This window comes from Triturus cristatus, chromosome 10, assembly GCF_964204655.1.
Source record: "Triturus cristatus chromosome 10, aTriCri1.1, whole genome shotgun sequence".
In the NCBI taxonomy this organism is placed as follows: Eukaryota; Metazoa; Chordata; class Amphibia; order Caudata; family Salamandridae; genus Triturus; species Triturus cristatus.
This window is the reverse complement of record NC_140593.1, coordinates 147,457,505-147,476,024: the sequence shown is the minus strand read 5'-3', so window position 1 is coordinate 147,476,024 and position 18,520 is coordinate 147,457,505. Positions and strand designations below refer to the sequence as shown.

Sequence of the window (18,520 nt, the reverse complement as noted above, 5' to 3'; positions counted from 1 at the left end):
GCTTGGCAGTGGGCCGCTCCAACGAGGCCCCCTCCCTCTGACAAAGGGAGCAGCAACTCGGGGGCATTCTTGTTTTCAGAGCCCCGTGAGGCTCCAGCAACTCGGGGGCATTCTTGTTTTCAGAGCCCACGAGGCTCCAAAAAGGCGCATTCTCTCAGAGCCTAGGAGGCTCTAGGGGGCATTTCTAGTTGTTTTGAGCCCACGAGGCTCCCCCATTGTCGTAGGGCATCCCCGAGCCCAGAGAGGGCCCAGGAGGCACGCCGGTGCCAGGTTCATTTTCCCAGCTGCCCAGCACTTAGTGGGCAGCTGCAACGTTTAGGTTGTGGCCCTCTGCGTTTTGGACTGCGCCTCCTGCGCAGTCTTCCCCTGACTTTGCTGGACACAGGGCGTCCTAGCCCCGACAAGGCCAGTTGGCCTAGGGACTGCCACAAGTGGTGGCTAATGTGAGTTTTGCGCTATTGTTCCTAACCTGCACCTCTGAATGTGTTTTTATGCGTCATGTGCCTTGTGTTTACACCTCTGAATGTGTTTTATGCGTCATGTGTAATGTGCTTATACCCCTACAGGTATTGTGATACTTAGGTGGTTGTTTTCTCCTAGTACAGGTCGTGCTAGTGAGGTCCTGGTTCCCTGCGCGATATTCTCCTAAGGTGGTTAGGGTTGCGTAGGTGGTACTTACCTGTTACCAGTAGTTACTGGTTGTGTGCTACATGTGTTATTTTGCGCTACAGTAATTTTCTATCCTATGTGCTAAGTGCTAAGTTCTAAAAGTGCTAATTCCTGACAGTGGTCCACGTGGCCCTGTCCCTGTACATATAATCCCTTGTAAATTCTGCCCGTGCCTGTTGGCACATTGTAGAGTGTGTGTTTTTATCTAATGTGTTTTGGTATAATACAAAGACTATTTTTATATAATACCTTGTGTGGAGTTTCTTTTGTGGTGGGCCTTGGGTGTGGTTGCTGGGTGCGCGCGCAAACGCTTTACACATCGCCTCCGGGATAAGCATGACTGCTCGTGCCAAGCTACCAAGGGGGTGAGCAGGGGTTATCTTTGGCGTGTAACTCCCCAGCCCTGACTAGAGTGGTGGTTTCTGCCTGGCTTTGGCGCAAGCCCTAGCCAACCAGAAATCCCATTTCTAACATTGGTGGCAGCGGTGGGATTTGGACTTGCGTTTGTGCTGTACCGCAGCAGCAACTGGCTGCACCACAAAACTCTGCATTTAGATAGTCACATGGTATAGGGATTATTGTTCTAAGGTTGCTTTTAAATGTAATTTCTTTGGAAATGTGTTTCTTGTGCACTGTGAGTTAGGTGTCCCTAGCTCGGGAGGGTAGATCATCCCCCTAAGTGCATTGTGTTTCCTGGATTCACCAGAGGGTGGGATCCAGTGGTGGCAGCATAATAGTGTCCAGTACATTTGTCCCCCGCCCTGCGCCCAGAGTTTGGTACCTGTGTCACTTGTGGTCAGGTTGAGGAATCGGGGGTGGTAGAAACTGCCTTACCAGTCCGAGGGGGGGGGGGGGTTGTGTGTGGATGAAGGGTGTGTGGCACTAGACAAGTGAGTGTGAGTTCTCTGGGATAGAGAGCTTGCTGAACCCTTTGTGAATTGTGTACTCCTGTGTTAAGCTCAGACCCCTAGGTTCCCTGTGTTGAACTTTTCTCGAGAACGTCCGCCAAAATGGAGCCAGCTTTAAATTTCTGTGGTCTGTTTAGATACAGTATGTTAGAGTTGGTCAGGTTCTGTGAAGAGAGAGACAGAGGTGGGTGAGTCAGACACCCAGTCTAAACTGAGGGACAACCTGATCCTATGGCAAAAGGATGAATGGGAGCGTGAGCGCAGTGAGGAAGATAGGGCCCGGGCCGCACGCCAAGAGGGTGGTGGGTCTGAGGGGAGCCCTGAGGAATCTGAAGAGGAGGAAGAAACAGACCTGACAGGGACACCAGTAGATAGCGAAGACCCCATAGATAGGGAGTCCCTTGGTGGGTCCAGTGTCAGGAGCAGCACCCCATCCCTTTCCCTGTCCCCAGAAGAGTGGGTAGATAGGAGGGAAGAAAGGGAGCATCAGCTGGCCATGGAGAAGCTCAGGTTAGAGCATGCCAAGGAGATGGCGCAGCTGGGTGTGGAGGAGAAAAAGCTGGAGACCGAGAGGGTCTTAGCTCAGAAACAGATGGCGGAGGCTGAGCGGGCCTTTGTCACAGAGAAATTAGCTCTGGAGGGTAAGTTGTCCCCGGAGCGCAGTTGTAGTTGTCTGGGCTCCCCAGGGAGGGTAGAGTCCAGTGGTGGCAGCGAAATAGAGTCCAGTGCAGGACGTCCCATTCCCAGTTCACCCAGTCTGGTACCTGTTTTCCAAGAAGAGGAGAATAGGTTGAAATTCAGGGGCAGTAGGAAGCTGTCTCACCAGTCTTGGGACACGTTTGTGGGTGAATGTGAGGATGCACTGGATGATTGGGTAAGGGTAAACACGAAACGGGATTTTGACCGACTGTATGCTCTGGTTATCAAAGAGCAGCTATTCAGTAGTTTTTATCCCGGGTTGGGACGCCTTGGATCCTTGGACTCTGGCAAAGAAAGCAGACCGTTGGGAAGGGGTCCCGAGTTCTGATGAGGAATGGGAGAGTACTTCCAACGGTAGCGACTCAAGTAGCTTCCAGTCCAGTATGGGGGAAGAGGCACAGAGTAGCCCAGCTAGGTCCCAGAGTAGTGAGAGGGGTGTAGGGGCTCACGTCCTATCTCAGTGGAGTAGGAGTGAGTGGGTGAACCCGGTCTAACAAACTGCATTTGACAGCACATGTAGCTAGCAGGCGCTGCATGCAGAAGTCTTTGCTGATGAGGAACAATGTCTTAAGGGTAAGCAACCCCAAAGAACAGCTGGGTATTGGTTTAGAGGTTCAGCACATCAAGAATGTAAGGATCAAATTAAGGTCAGACAGTGGCATTAAAATGAGCATCAAAAGGAACGTATATGTAAGCCTTCTCATAAAATGCTTCACAACCGATGACTTAAACACAGAGGGCTGATTGGTTAGCCATAGAAAGGCTGAAAGGGCCAAAAAATAGCCTTTAGCAGTAATCACAGAAAGACCTTGCTGGGCTTACTCAGAAGTGGAGTGACCTAAGGGGCTCACCCTAAACCTCACACTTCACCAGCCAGGATAGACCCATTTGGTAGAGGGGCGATACATGGCTAAATTTCACACCACTACTTCTGCAGGCAGATCTAAACCACTCAGGGGATTCTGCTCAATCTCCACAAATGAAGGTGTTGGAGATTTGGATGAAGAACCATGCCCTGGTGGCATAGCAGGTACTCCCAAACATGCAGCTGGAGCATCTTGCAGATACACAGATTCCACAATTTGGAGTACCAGATCCTTCGAGCCCAGTATGAGTCTATCAAGATAAGCTGAGCCTGGTCCCTCATGACCTTCTTCAGAAATTGGGGAAGCATCGAAAGAGGCAGAAACACATAAAAGAGATCGGAGTCCCACAGAAGGCGAAATGTATCCGAGACACTCCAAGGCGCAAAATGCTCAACACTGAACATTGTGGGAGGTGGCCAAAACATCCATCAAAGGCACATTACATTGGGCGAATACACTTTGAAACCTCCAGTGGTCAGCTAGAAGACATCCGCTGAGCTTGTCCGTCCTGGTGCTGAGGGAGCACACTAGGTGACATCCCTTTGGGGTAATCTCTTGAAAGTCTACCTCGCTAGAGCCTAAGCGCCACGTGGCACAGTAAACATGACCTTAGTCTGCCCTGTTACAGTACTACAAAGTGGCTGCGTTATCCATCAAAACTTGAAACGGTTTGCACCTGATGGAAGGTAGAAAGGGTACGAGGGCCAGCTGGGTGGCATGCACCTTCAGGAGGCTTATATGGTACTTCTGCTTCAGTGGTGCCCAGAAAACTTTGAACTCCATCTCCTCCAGGTGATCTCCCCAGCCCAGAGATTATACATTTGTCACCACTTTTAGCTCTCCATGGGGAAGAGAAACGGGTCTGCCACATGTCAATTTGACTTGCATCATTTACCATTTAAGTTCCTAGACTGTCTTGTTCGAAGTATGGATGTTGTTTGAGCGATACCCCCACTGCTGCAGTCACTGAAGGGAGAGGCTTCAATGCAGCTTCTTCATGTGACAAAATACATGGGGCACCAGCAGGATGCACAAGGTCAGGAGACTAAAAAACATCAGAGCTATCTGTGCTGGAACATAGAACTGAACTTTAACCACTGGGATCATATAAGGGAATGTTCTGGAGTCACTGCAGTGATGGAAAGACTTTGAAAGCTACAGTGTCCAGAATAGTCCCTTTAAAGGGAATCCTTTTCAATGTCTGGAGACGGGACCTTGGTTTGTTGATGGATAACCCAAAGGTGGTGTCAGGAAATGCCTCTTTTTGTATGGTCATATTCAAGTTCACTTAAGAGTGCACTTAAGCCTGCTAACCAGCTCTCAGTGCCAGTGCCCGACGGTAAAAAATGTATGCTAAATTAGCGTATACCCCACTGACATAAGCTACCTTACCGATAAGTCCTTAGCACAGGTTACCAAGGGTACCCAGGGCATGTAAGTTAGAGAGTCACCCTAGGGATTGTAGCACTGGTTGAGCCGGCCTGGGATTGACACTGGTAAAATTAGTCTCCCAGTCTGCCATCCCAGACTAGAAGAGCAGTTTTCGACAGTTAAAGCAATGGCAAAGCAAGCCTCCCCCTGCAATATGTGTAAACCACCACTAAGGCAGGCCTACTGAGCCTACCGATGGTGGGTGCAGCATATTTCATAGGCAGAACATGTATTTACATGTTATAACAGTAAAAACGAGAAACTGTTGTTTTTACTGGAAAAAGACTTGGTCGCCCCATTGGCGAGTACAGTGTTACCAAAGATAAAACTCTAAAGTATCAAAAAACTTTTTACATTAAGCTCGACTTGATTCTCAAGTACAAATTAATGTAACGTGTTGCAGTGTGCAGCTTTTACAAAGGTGTCATTTTGCTGCCTTTAGTCTCCTGTGCCTTAACAGCTGAAGATGGGGTCTGCCCCAAGACAGCTTTCTGCCCTCCAGGGGAGAAATTCTAATGACTCCCAAGAAAGGATACAATAGAGGCCTGCACAATAAAGATGTTACCTCCTTCATGCAGGAAGTGACACAGTGCTGGCCCAAAAGGTAAGCTTCAAAGGAGAATCTACCTATAAAGGGCAAATGGGAAACACTTGGGAGAGAGGCTGCTCAATTGCCTAGGTTGACAGGCTGGTACTAGGCACTGGGAAAGGGAAACCAGTTGCAAAACCGTTTTTTCAGGGGCATGTAGCCCCCTTGGTAGCCATACCTCTGGGTTGGGCAAGGAGCGCTCTGGACACAAAGAGGGTTTCTGCCATGTTGAGAGTGGGCAGAATGGTGCATCTTGGAATAGCCAGATGCCACACTTTGCAGGAAGTGGTCATCAGGAAGAAGGTAACTGGGTAGCCCATTGACCACCAACCGCATCCTACCCGGAGGGTATTTTCGGGGCATAAGAAAGGCACACCTGGTACACTGAACTTGAATTTTGACTGGAAGACAGCCTGAGGAAGGACTGCCCTGCTGCACCAAGGACCCAGCTAAGAGACGCTGCACCAGTGTGGACTGTACCTGCTGAATTTGGTGGCTAGCAAAGGAGAAAGGACTGGGCCTGCTGTGCCCTGTTCATGGAGGAGTCATCTTCGGATCCCAGCAGAAGCAAGAGACTCCAGAGTCAGTTGTCTGACCTCCTGTCCGCAGCACAGGGCTACAACAGTTGAAGAAGCTTGCTAGGACAAGTTGGTATCCCCGAATTTTCACACCGCTGCCAACCCCTGCCGTGCAGCACTAGAGACAAGAACCTGACACTCGAAGTTGCACCAAGTCTGCTGGACCTGGGAGAGTCGCCAGAGTGCAGCTTGGTCTTCTGGAAGACGAGTTATCACCCAGCGAACGATTTGGCTATGACAGCGATAATGGAGGACTGGAAGCCCACTGGCAACTGGACTTATACCAGGAACGAGAGGACTTCCAAGGAGTGACCCCCATGGTCAGAACAGCCTCCGCCCGTGGATAGCACGATAGCTGCAGGAAGTCACCCCACTCCTGTCAACCGCATCGCATCCACAGCATCACTGAGCATATTTAGCATCCTTTATTCCTTACATCAGGACCACTTCTATTAGAAGAAAGGATAAAAGTGCTTGGAACTGGGGGAGGAGCCAAGATGGCGACCGGGACGGCAGCGTAGGCTCCCGGCTCCGTGAACCTCAGCGTCCCGCACAGATATCCTGCATGAGATCCTTAGCCTGCGCTATATGCCCGTGTTGGTGAATGAGAGCGGCAACCGACCGTGTGACTCCGAAGTTTCTGGCGGCGGTATCGCCGGAGAAACGACCATTTGAAGTTTGCGGCCTGTGCAACCCTGGAACCGGGACCTCGAGTGGACAACATGGCCGGGCGGCAGTTCAACAACAGCGGCCTTCGGTGACTGGGTGGAGTCGGACTACCGGAGCGGTGCGAATATCGGCCTACATTTCGCCGTGGTCGTTCCTACCACTAAGCGTAGCGGAACGAGTGCATGCCCGAGGTGGCTAATCCAAGATTCTCCGGTGATTGACTCAGCCTTCGCCGGTGAGCTGCCCGGCCGCCGCCCGTAACTCGCCCTGATTCTTGCGGGCTGCTCCCGGATTTTCGCGGGCGCAGGTCCGTGGTGGGGATGACTGTTGCCCGGGACCACACACCGGATATATTTTTTGCCTGCCCCCGAAACCCTGTTTCCAGTGACATGGAACCTGAGGCGCTTGTCCCTGAGTCCTGGTCCCAATCTGGATTGGACCTACCCGGCGGCCATCTTGACAGGACGAAGTCTACCATCCTGTACGCTGGGTCGCAGCACGATTGGAAGTGTGCGACTATGAGGAGCGTAGCGGAGCGAGCGCCGAGAGCTGTGCTGGGGTATGGTGATCTTCTCGAGGCTCTCGGTGCCCTTCATTCCACCTTGGTTCACGGCGCCTGGGTATTGGGGAGTAAGCTTGATGGGGTGGCATCAGCGTCGGAACGGTTGCTGCCTGCCTGTCCCCAGGTACACAGGGACTTCCTACACTGCACACAGGAGGACAGTGTCGTGGCCGCCCCTGTGAATAGTGACCAGCTGGAAACTCCGGACAGTATACTAACGTGTGATCGGCTGGCTGTGGGTCTGGTCTGTTCCGGAGGTCTTGGACCTGAGTGGGGGGTGGTGGCCTTGTCCCGTGCGCGGCCTCCGGCGACCCAGGCAATATCCAAGCAACGGTCGCCTGCTCTGGCTGATTCCGCCTTCTTGGACCCTGTGTGCAGTGCAGATCCTGGGGCAGCACTGGGAAAGACGACCCTCCATACTGCTGACTGTGTTGGTATTCAGAGACTTCCACCCTACCTGTGTGTGTCGCTTCCTGTTCTTTTTTGGACGCTCCTCTTCTTGGTAACATTGGACATGGCACTGGGTCGATGGGTATGCATGGGTAGATTCGCAAAGAGTGGCCAAGGATAAGGCTGATCCTTCAGAGGTGGTCATCTAATAGGCGGGCGGGCTCAGGGGTTGCGTGCTCTCACTGCATAACTGTTAGTGTAATAGGCGCATAATGCTCCCCATTTTTCTTTGACATGATCGATTTTGTGTTGCTTATTGTTTGCTTTGGGGAAAAACATATTGTGCGGGAGGGAGAAGCCGGGGGCATGTTTTGAAGGCCCTCCTCCAGTTTATTAATATTTTCTCTACCCCCCCGTCTGGTGGGGTTTCTTTCCTTACTCCTCTTTCTCTGTTTCTTCTATATTTCGGGTCTGGCTCCGGGGCGACAGGCACACTGCTGGGGGGGGGGGGGGCCGTACTCATCTGCAGAGGTGCAGGGTGGGGGGTTGGGGGAGGGGATCCTTTAGTCTTTAAACCCCCCTTTTTTTTCCATGGCCTCCTTTTTCTTCTCTTATTCTTCGTTGTCTTTCTTTTCTGGGATCAGCATGGTAGAACTCTTTCGTTGTTAATCACTGCGTTTTCATGTGTGCCACAATTTCCGTGGTGTTTTCTGGGTTTTAGGGCAGGGGACTGCAGGCGCAAATGGCCGTGATATTCCTCCACATCCTGAACTTCCTGTTTCAGCGCCATTGATTAGATAAATTGCTGTTTATTGTTGATGTTTATTATTCTGCCTGCCATTTTCTGCTGCTGGGAAACTGTTTGGCACCTGATCCTTCCATCCTCTCTTATTATAAAATGAAAACCTTTTGTATCCTGGTCTCCTACTTGGGCTGTTCAGTGGCCGAGAGTATACTAGCATGGAGATTCTGCTCCCCGAGGTGCTGCCTGTGATGAATATTGATTTCTGTTACTCTGACTGCTTAGCGGCCGGCCCCGGGGGTTGTAGGCCCATACTTGTTATTGGTTGAAATGTCAATAAAGGTTTTTCAAAAAAAAAAAAAAAAAAAAAGTGCTTGGAACTACTTCCCCTGCGAAGTTAACGATTTCTGATGACATTAAAGGTCCCCATGACTGGCTCCCTGCCGGAGTTGGTTGCCCAAAGTAACTCGAACCGACCCCAATACAACGAGCCAAAGTTTTTTAATCCAAATGTCTCCAAGTGTAAAATTTGTTGAATTTGCCAATGGGTGTTAGCGGTTGAGAAGAACAAGTTACTTACCTTCGGTAACGCTTTTTCTGGTGGATACAGTATCTGCCTGTGGATTCCTCACCTTTTGAATACCCCCTGCGCCAGCATTCAGCGGAAATTCTTTCCTAGCTCTCCCACTTTGACGAGGACGTCATTGTAGCACGGCTCTGCTCCCGACTCCGTATGACGTAATCAGAGCCATAAGAAGACCTCGTTGGCGTGCTGACGTCAGTTCCACCCATTTTTTCCGTGCCACCGGGGCAAAAGGGCGGACCGACACATTTTCACATGTATACACAGTATACTAAATATATATCTACAAATACATAACCAATAAAATGATGGAAAAAGGGCAACTTACCAAGCTTTTCCCACATTTAAAAAATAAGCATGAAAAAGACATATTAAAAACATTCCTGACAACGGAGAGATGGGTGGGACAGTGAGGAATCCACAGGCAGATACCGTATCCACCAGAAAAAGCGTTAACGAAGGTAAGTAACTTGTTCTTCTGATGGATACTTCTGCCTGTGGATTCCTCACCTTTTGAATAGAATCCTAAAGCCGTACCTCTCCCGGAGGAGGGTGTCTACCTGACTAGACCAAAGATTCTTGTAAAACAGAATAAGCAAAATGGCCATCCCTCCTAACCCCCGGATCCAAGCAGTAATGCTTTGCAAAAGTATGGAGGGAGGCCCACGTTGCTGCTTTACAAATATCAATAACAGGAACACCTCTAGCCTAAGCAGAAGAAGATAACTTAGCTCTGGTAGAATGAGCTCTGATACCTTCAGGAGGGTCCTTCTTGGCCAAGGCGTAGCAAATCTTGATGCACAAGATGATCCACCTGGAGAGAGTCCACTTTTGCACAGCCTTGACTTTAATTCGCCCAACGTAGCCCACAAAGAGCTGTTCGTCCAGTCTCAGATCCTTTGTTCTGTCCAAATAAAAGCTGACAGCTCTCTAAGGGACCAAACGATGAAGTCTCTCCTCCTCCTTGGAAGGGTGAGGGGGAGGATAGAAGGAAGGTAAGGTAACGGACTGTCCCAAATGGAAAGGAGTAACCACCTTAGGAAGGAAAGCCGCCCTGGTCCTTAAAACCAACTTATCTGCATGAATGGTCAAGAATGGAGGTTTAGAGCTAAGAGCCTGAAGCTCCCTTACCCTCCTAGCCGAGGTAATGGCAATCAAGAAAACCGTTTTAAAAGAGAGAAGCCTCAACGGACAACAATGAAGAGGCTCAAATGGTGAACCCATTAAAAAGGTAAGAACAAGATTTAAATCCCACTGAGGCATAATGAAAGGAGTGGGAGGAAACTTATTTGTAAGGCCCTTAATGAACCTCATAACTACAGGAGATTTGAATAAAGACGGCTGATCCGGCAAACAAATAAAAGCTGATAAAGCCGACAAAAAACCTTTAACCGTAGCCACAGCACAACCCTGCTGGGCTAAGAAAAGAGAGAAACTCACTACGTCAGACAAACGAGCCTTTAAAGGATCAATGGTCCTCTCTCCACACCACTTAACAAATATGGACCACCTGGAGGAATACACAGATTTGGTGGAGTGCCTTCTGGAAGATGAAATGACATCCACTACATCCGGTGGGAGAGAGAAGGAACTCAGGTTACCCCGTTCAATCTCCAGGCATGAAAGTGCAGGCTCTGTAAGTGGGGGTGTAGAACCTGCCCCTGCAAGAGGAGGTCTGCCCTGAGAGGGAGATAGAGTGGAGTGTGCGATTCGAGGTGAAGAAGATCTGTGTACCTCACCCTTCTTGGCCAATCCGGGTTGATCAGTATGACTTGGGCCCGGTCTTGGCGAATCTTCCTAAGAACCTAAAGAATCAAGGGTATGGGAGGAAATGCGTAAAGGAGTTGCGAACTCCCATCCAACTGAAACGCGTCCCCCAGAGCTCCCTGCATCGGATACTGGAGACTGCAGAACAACAGGCAGTGCACGTTCTTGTGAGTGGCAAATAGGTCCAACTGAGGAAACCCCCACATCTCGAAGATGCGACAGACCACCTCCGGATGAAGTTGCTACTCGTGATCGGCCGAGTAACGCAGACTGAGACTGTCCACACGAACATTCAGCACACCGGCAAGATGATTTGCAAACACACAAATCTGAAGGCCCTGAGCCCAGGACCAGAGTTGCAGAGCCTCTCGACAGAGGCGATATGACCCTACATCTCCCGGTTTGTTGATGTACCACATCGCGGTAGTGTTGTCTGTCAGGACCTGAACTGACTGACCGCGAAGGGAAGGAAGGAAAGCTTTTAGTGCCAAACGTATCGCCCGCAATTCCAGTAGGTTGATGTGAAGCAACCTTTCCTCTGGAGACCAACGACCTTTGACCTCCAGATCCCGCAGATGAGCACCCCACCCTAGAGTGGAGGCATCCGTGATCACTGTGGCCACTGGCGGAGGAGGCTGAAAAGGCTTTCCCTGAGACAGGTTGCCCTGCACACCCCACCAAGTCAGCTCCGCTGCATCCTCTCTGGAGATTCTGACCTTCTCCCTGAGATCTCCGTTGTGTTGATACCACTGCCTGCGGAGGCACCACTGGAGTGCCCCCATGTGCCAGTGTGCATGACTGACCAACAGAATGCAGGAAGCGAACAGACCGAGCAGACGAAGAACCTTCAGGACTAGAACAATCGCTCCATCGTGAATTAAAGGAATCATCTCCTGTATGTAGAGAATCCTCTACAGAGGCGGGTATGCCCGACACACAGTAGTTTCCAGTATTGTCCCTATGAACAGGTTGCGCTGAGAAGGCACCAGGTGAGATTTGGGTACATATATTGAGAAACCCATGTTGAACAACAGTTGCGTTGTCGCTTGCAAGTGGTGTAACACCAACTCTGGAGACTCCGCTTTCAACAGCCAGTCGTCCAGATAGGGTAAAACAGGAACCCCTGACCTTCTGAGATATGCAGCTACCACTGCCATCACCTTTGTAAAGACCCAAGGTGCCGAAGTCAGACCAAACGGAAGAACCGCAAACTGGTAGTGTTGCAATCCCACCGTGAACCGGAGATACCTCCGATGCGACTTCAGGATGGGAAGATGAAAATATGCATCCTGCAGATCGATGGGCACCATCCAGTCTTCCTGTTGCAGCGCAAGAAGAACCTGAGCCAAGATCACGATTTTGAACTTTTCCTGCCTGAGGTAAAGATTCAAAATCCTGAGGTCTAAGATTGGCCTCAAATGACCGTCCTTTTTGGGGATCAGGAAATACCGGAAGTAGCACCCCTGATCCCTTTCCTGCACTGGAACCACCTCCATCGCACCTTTCTGTAACAAGGTAAGAACCTCCTGCTGCAAAAGCAGCAAGTGGTCGTCTGAACACCAACTCTGGCGAGGAGGGTAAGGAGGAGGAAACTCTAAAAAAGGGAGGATGTACCCATTCTCTACAAGATTTAAAACCCAACGGTCTGAAGTAATCGATTTCCAATCTTGTTGAAAGTGGGACATGTGACCCCCTACAGGACCAACATGTTCTAAGATGGGGATCTAGAACTACTTTCCTGAGGCACCAACGGTGGGGGGAGGAGAAGAGGAGGAGGAGGAGGAGGAGGACTGTTGCCGAGCGGCTCCTCTAAGACGGCCCCTATTTTTACCCCTGTACGATTTGTACAAAGGATTCTGTGGCTGGCTCTGTTGAGGTTGTTGGCGGCCACGAAAGGAAGCAGCCCTTCCTAATCCACGATAACGCTTTTAGTCGTATCCTCTAGACTGCGTTTGAAGGCCCAGAGATCCTGCAGTCGCTCTGCTATCCTTAAAGCGTTGTGAGGCAGAGTCAGCTTTAGTGCTAAACAGTCTCGAACCATCAAAGGGCAAATCCAACAGGGTTTCCTGAACATCAGGAGAAAATCCAGATGGCCTCAGCCAAGCTTGTCTTCTTGTTGCTACAGAAGACCCCATTACACGAGCCACCAAGTCAGCCGTGTCCAAACCCGACTGTATAACTTGACGGGCCGCAGCCTGAGAGTCAGAAAGAGCCTCCAGGAAATTATTCCTATCATCCTCAGGCAGCTTTGGAGCTAGCTGTTTGACAGTGTCCATAAGAACATGGATATATCTCCCAAGTAAACAGGTAGCATTAGTGGATTTTAATGCCATACTCGTAGATGAAAATACTTTCTTTGCCGCCTGCTCCATTTGTGTAGAATCCCTATCCCCTGGAATGGTAGGGAAGGAACCAGAAGATTGTTTTGAGCAAGAAGACTGGACTACCAAGCTTTGAGGTGACAGATGTGATGAAAGAAACATAGTATCCCCAGGAGCTGGCCTGTACCTTCTCACAATAGACCTGGAAACTGCTGGAGCAGTCAAAGGTTTTTGCCAGACTTCTAAAATAGGTTCTGCCAAGGCCTCATTGAAGGGCAGAAGAGGCTCAGAAACTGCAGAAGATGTATTTAGAACCTCAGTTAGAATGTTAGATTTTACCTCAGCTGAAGGTAACTGCAGATCAAGTAACTCAGCTGCTTTCCTTATTACAACATGATAAGGAGCAACATCCTCTGATAGCCCAGCCTTTGGAGATGAGAGTTCATACTCAGGGCAAGTATCCAATCCACTGGCCTCCTGTAAACCTTCAAACTCGTCCACCGATTCAAATGTTCTCCTCCCTCCTGTTCCTGTCTATATTCCTCCTCTTCAAGCAGCCTCTACTCATTCCTCCTAGAGTGCTGCTTCAGAATCGGTGTCGGCAGCATCAGACGCGGCGCCGGCGACGTCGATAGAGGACCTTCAGTTTCAAACCTCAGCGTCGATCGAATTCTAGGCGGCGCGAAGGAGTCCGAGGAACTGGAGTGAAAGACCTTGGTGCCGGAAAATGCCAAGCCGGAGTCGTCGGCAAGAATGGCACGAAGGGTGCTTGGGCATACTGGTGAGGTACACCAAAATAAAGGCCCATGGACCCACGGGGCCCGAAGGCGCACCAGTTGGATTAGAGACCCTGGCAAACATGCCAAAACATCGCATTTAAAAAATGCGTAGGGTCCGTTCCAGGACCAGGAAAAGGAGGATATGGATCAGTGCCTTCCTGAACAGGTATCACCTGAGGCTGATCTGGAATTTGCGGAGCCAGTGAAGACAGCGCCTGCACAGGCGAAGCCACATGAACAGGAGACAACTGCCTGGGCGTTGGAGACTTACTGGGAGCCGGAGACCTTTAGGCGTCGAAGAGCCGGAGATTGAATCGGCGACGCCCGTGGAGAAGAAGTAGGAGATGGAGACACAAAGTCTTTCCTCCGAAGTCGCTGAGCTGGAGAAGGCGACCTCTAAGCCTTGTTCTTCGACAAACGGTATTGAGAACCATGCCTCTTCTTTGACTTCTCGTGGTTTTTTTTATCTCGAAGTGTGAGAAGAAGACTACTTCGCACGCTTTTGACCCCTCTTCTCCTTTTTGGCTTTGGCCAGAAAAAGGTTAGCCTCACATTCTTTTAGAGCTTTCGGATTCATCTTCCTGCAGCTTTGACACCCTTCGATGTCGTGATCGGAAGATAAGCACCAAAGGCAATCATCATGGTGATCAGTTATCGACATGTGACCGCCATACTCCCTGCAGGGCTTGAACCGGACTTCTTAGAAATAGCCATATTTGAATTCTTCAAGGAAACAAAGTAATCACAAAGAAAATGGAGTCCCTAGAAAAACCGTTACGTGTCGACAGCACGGATAAGAGGGAACCGACGTCAGCACGCCGACGAGATCTTCTTATCGCTCCGATGATGTCATACGGAGTTGCGAGTGGAGCCGTGCTACTAGGACGTCCTCATCAACGTGGGATAGCTAGGAAAGAATTTCCGCGGAATGCTGGCGCAGGAGGTATTCAAAAGGTGAGGAATCCACAGGCAGAAGTATCCAAAAGAAAAAAGTGCATATTTACTATACCTTGTAAAATCTCTATCTCCGGAAACCCACCAGTATATTTTGTTTTCATTATGGGGTCCAAAAATATATAAAAATCTGCTTTAGCTTTATTAATTAGTGTTGGATTTCTTGAGTGACTCGGTTATTTTTTCTCCCATTATTTTGGTACTGTTTAAATGCTTTTACCGATCGTCGTCAGGTGATCCAAATTTTTCATGACCCACCCCACACCAGAGTCTTACTGTATAGGCCGTCACCAGTAAGATGAATCCAAACTCATTTCCAACCACTCCTCTGGATAGGAAGTCCAGAAGGATTGATGCTTTTGGCAAGTCTAGCACTGCAGTCCATAAATGCAATTTGGCTGCTGGGTTGCTACATACATGCACCTCGAGACATGGCTAGTGAGATCTTGCTGGCAGTCCTGGACAATCTTAGGGACTTCTCTGGCCCAGATGATACTTGATGGACATGATACGGTCAAACTTGTTAACTGTGCAGGCTTATATATAGGGCTCGGGGTTTTATGGTATTTATATTTTAGTCATTTCCATCTGTATTTATCCATATTTATTTTTAGCTAATTTTACCAGTATTTATCCATATTTATTTAAGGCTTTGTGAAAAAATGAAGTTGAAATATGTATATTTCTGCATTTATTTAACCAGTTAACGTACACTCATGCCGGAACGCCTGACAGATATTCAATGATAAATATACACACTCAGGTGATAAAATATGCACGTATAAGAAATCATGCACATATTAGTATCAAGGTTGTGCAAATCTACTGCTGTTTAGGGCTCTTTATTAAATGTCCTTTATGTTTTTTTAATCTCCTTGTCTGTCAATATGCACAGCTATTGGCCTGGCAGTCATGACCGATCTCATTTAGAATCACTCAAAAACAACCCAATTTCCGTTTTTATCCACATTTAAAAATAAATACAGACAGGAAAATAAATGGTTTTCTGTCTGTATTTATATGTAAAAATCAGTAAAAACGGAAAACAGGGAGCCTTACTCGTATACTATGGACTGCCTGTGAAGGGTCTTCGGTATCAATGCTGTCAGTCATAGACATGTGTCAATGTGATCCACAGGAACATCTGGTGAAAAAGATGGGGGCTAAGATCTAATCCTGGGCCCTAAATCCAACTGCCTTCCAGCAGACGGACAAATTCAAAATGCTCATGCTGTCCCAGATCATGTTTCCCTTGACCCAGGACACTTGTTGATGTCCACTGACTTGTAGGATGTTTTTTTATATATACATCTTGAAGTCACATAGGCATTATCTGTGGTTTAAGGTAGAACAAAAGCATATCCAGTTTGCTCAGCTTCCCTTTATGCCCCAGGGTGACGGTGGTGGTCGCTGCCCATCTTTAGAGTTTAGGGATAGTGTTATTTCCATACCTCAACTACTGGCTGCTTAAGGCGGGCTCCCAGAGGAAAGCTGTAGACCACCTCTAGAAACAGGTTCACTGTAAACAAGCTGAAGTACCATCTCATTCCTTCGCAGAAGCTTCCATTCATTGGGGTGATCAAGTATACAGTGAGTTCAGGGCCTTCCCTCCAATGGAATCAGTCCAGGATGTTCGGGGTATCTTCCTGAAGTTTGAGGCAAGGTTCTGTATCGTGGTCAAAGTGGCTCTGAGTGTTCTGGGCCTGTTAGCCCTGTTCACCCTCCTAATCAGCTATGTGAGGTGGCATATGCATTCTCTGCATTGGAATTTGAAGTGCCAATGGGCACAGCATCAACGCAATTTTGCTGATGCCATCCAAACATGCAGTTGGGCAATCCAACACTCTGCCAGTGTTCTTTGCTCCCACTCACCCTTCTATAGAGCGTTGAACAGAAATAACCCTACTGAATGTAAGTAATTTGTTAAGCAAGGCTTTTAGTAAAAGTGTGGAGGAGTGGCCGATGTGGCCCTAGCTGCATCAGTTGGCCTTTTGGGGGAGCTGCACCATCAGAAAATGAACCGGAGACTCCAGCGGAACCAGGAATTACCTGAAAGTTGCAGCATAGACTAGTTGAAGGCCTAAACCTGCTGCAGAGTCAACAATACCCAGGAAATTCAAGGCACATCAGCTCCAACTGCAGTATGGAATTAGTCAGATCATGGCGGCTGAGTTGGATACTAAGAACGCTGAATGCCAACCTCTCGTTGGAGCAGGCATGGCAGGGTGGGGTGGACTCCCACTCAGCTTTCTTGTGTGTGTGTCAAGACCTGTCTTTTGATTTCGACTTGGAGGACGGCAACCTGGCCAGGGACCGAGACTGAAATTAGGAGTGGGCTCAGGACTTTGAGTAGGAAAGTCCTTGCTTCTAGTGTTTTGCAAGATTTGGAGTCATGCTTGGAACTTAAACACCAAAGGCAGACGTAGAGCCAAAGGCAGACGTACAGTAGATCCATGACCTGCATCATGTTTCTGCAGGCAAAGCATGGATGAATGTCTTTGGGGTGGACATTTTTCCCAAGAACAATGTTGTAAGAAGATTTCTGGGACTCTCTATAGATCAACGAAATGTGTAGGAGCTGAGCTCTGCATCCTAGTTGAAGGGCACATAATATAACTAATTGGCACCAGCATACAGGGGTGGCACCTTCATACAGGTTTGTGTTGGCACTTTCAGACATGGCATGACGCCGCTGCAGACCCTGAGATCACCATCTGTCGGTGCAAGGAAGCAGCTGTAGGAGACAATTTCTGCGTCCAGTCTGGTACCGATGGAATTCAAAAAGTGAGGCATATGGAGGTACAAGCATCCATCAGAACTAAACATTATGAATCTGCATTGCACAGTGTATTTATCTGTGTTTAATATATTACCATATTCATCTCTGTTATTTTAGTGAATCTTAAAGGGAGACCAATAAGTACCACAAGCACACATCCATACAGTGAAATGTAGTTATGAGCTTCTGTGTGCCTATCATAACAAAATCCTACAAGGGTCACTATTGTTTTATTGTGATAAAGTCTAAGGCGATCACATGCGCATAAAAACTGCAAGGAAACCACTTACTCACTTCACCTTATTGCAAGGCCACACCAACAAGACTCACAGGAAGAAGGTTACTTTTACATCATTTACTGAATTTGTAGATGGCTATTGTGTGAATGTACTACATCAAGCTCATTGACTCTAGACATTGTTGTATATGACAGGGCTTTCATGTGACAATAAAGCATGCTACATGGAAGACAGGCCTGACTACATGCAAATATGATGGCTTTTAACATTAGCAACTGCATAGGTCCTAGAAAAGTGGTCAATTTGAATGATAAAGCTAACAAATGTGTGCTGCATCACGTTCACTACAAAATCCATGTCTTTGTATGATTTGTAGGCAAACACTGCAAAATAAAAGATAAATAATCATATAATAGTGTGTGTACTGACATTAGGGTGTCATGGTGGGGCACCATCTATCATCAGCTGCAGATAATACAGTCTCGGATACATTTCTCTTACTCCTAACACTTCCTTGCTTAACAGAGCAGAGAACAGCAAGTAATTACCATTTCCACTTTTCTCCAAAAAGGGGTAATTTCCTCTGTAGGCTAAGGGAATCTACCGGGTGTGACTTTAATAATATTGGGTTGAACACCCCAATATAGTCAATCCAACTCTCATGTGTCGGGCAGTTATTACAGCATTTTTACTAAAGATTAACCACAATTAAAAATGTAATCAGAACATAAAATATTGACACAAGGGCTAGCTGTAGAGCGCAGTCAATGACCATCTTGATGATCAAACAATCCCAGTTCAAAACATAACAGTGCTTCAATTCTTACCTTCCAATTCAAATCAGGGTTGTCCGATTGTTGTTTGAAGTGCCTGTCAAGCAAGAGAAAAGAACAAAAAAGAACAAACTGGATCATCATGCAAAACTGGTTTGCAGGTTCTGTTCGCCACATGAATATCCTTTCAGGCAACTATATTCAGGAATACAGTTTGTAGTG

The 18,520-nt window shown here is 48.3% G+C and overlaps 1 protein-coding gene across 5 annotated transcripts in view; it reads right to left on the bottom strand.

The window, feature by feature from the left end:
- Positions 1–18,520, bottom strand: part of DNAJC13 (DnaJ heat shock protein family (Hsp40) member C13) — a 1,667,846-nt gene that overhangs the window by 253,821 nt on the left and 1,395,505 nt on the right. For all 5 annotated transcript variants that reach the window (XR_014970022.1, XM_085630673.1, XM_085630671.1 and 2 more), the window contains one exon: positions 18,353–18,395. Coding sequence is in view for 4 of the 5 variants with exons in the window: in XM_085630673.1 (XP_085486799.1) it covers positions 18,353–18,395 (43 nt within the window). In the remaining variant the exon portion in view is untranslated. The remainder of the gene's footprint in view (positions 1–18,352; positions 18,396–18,520) is intronic.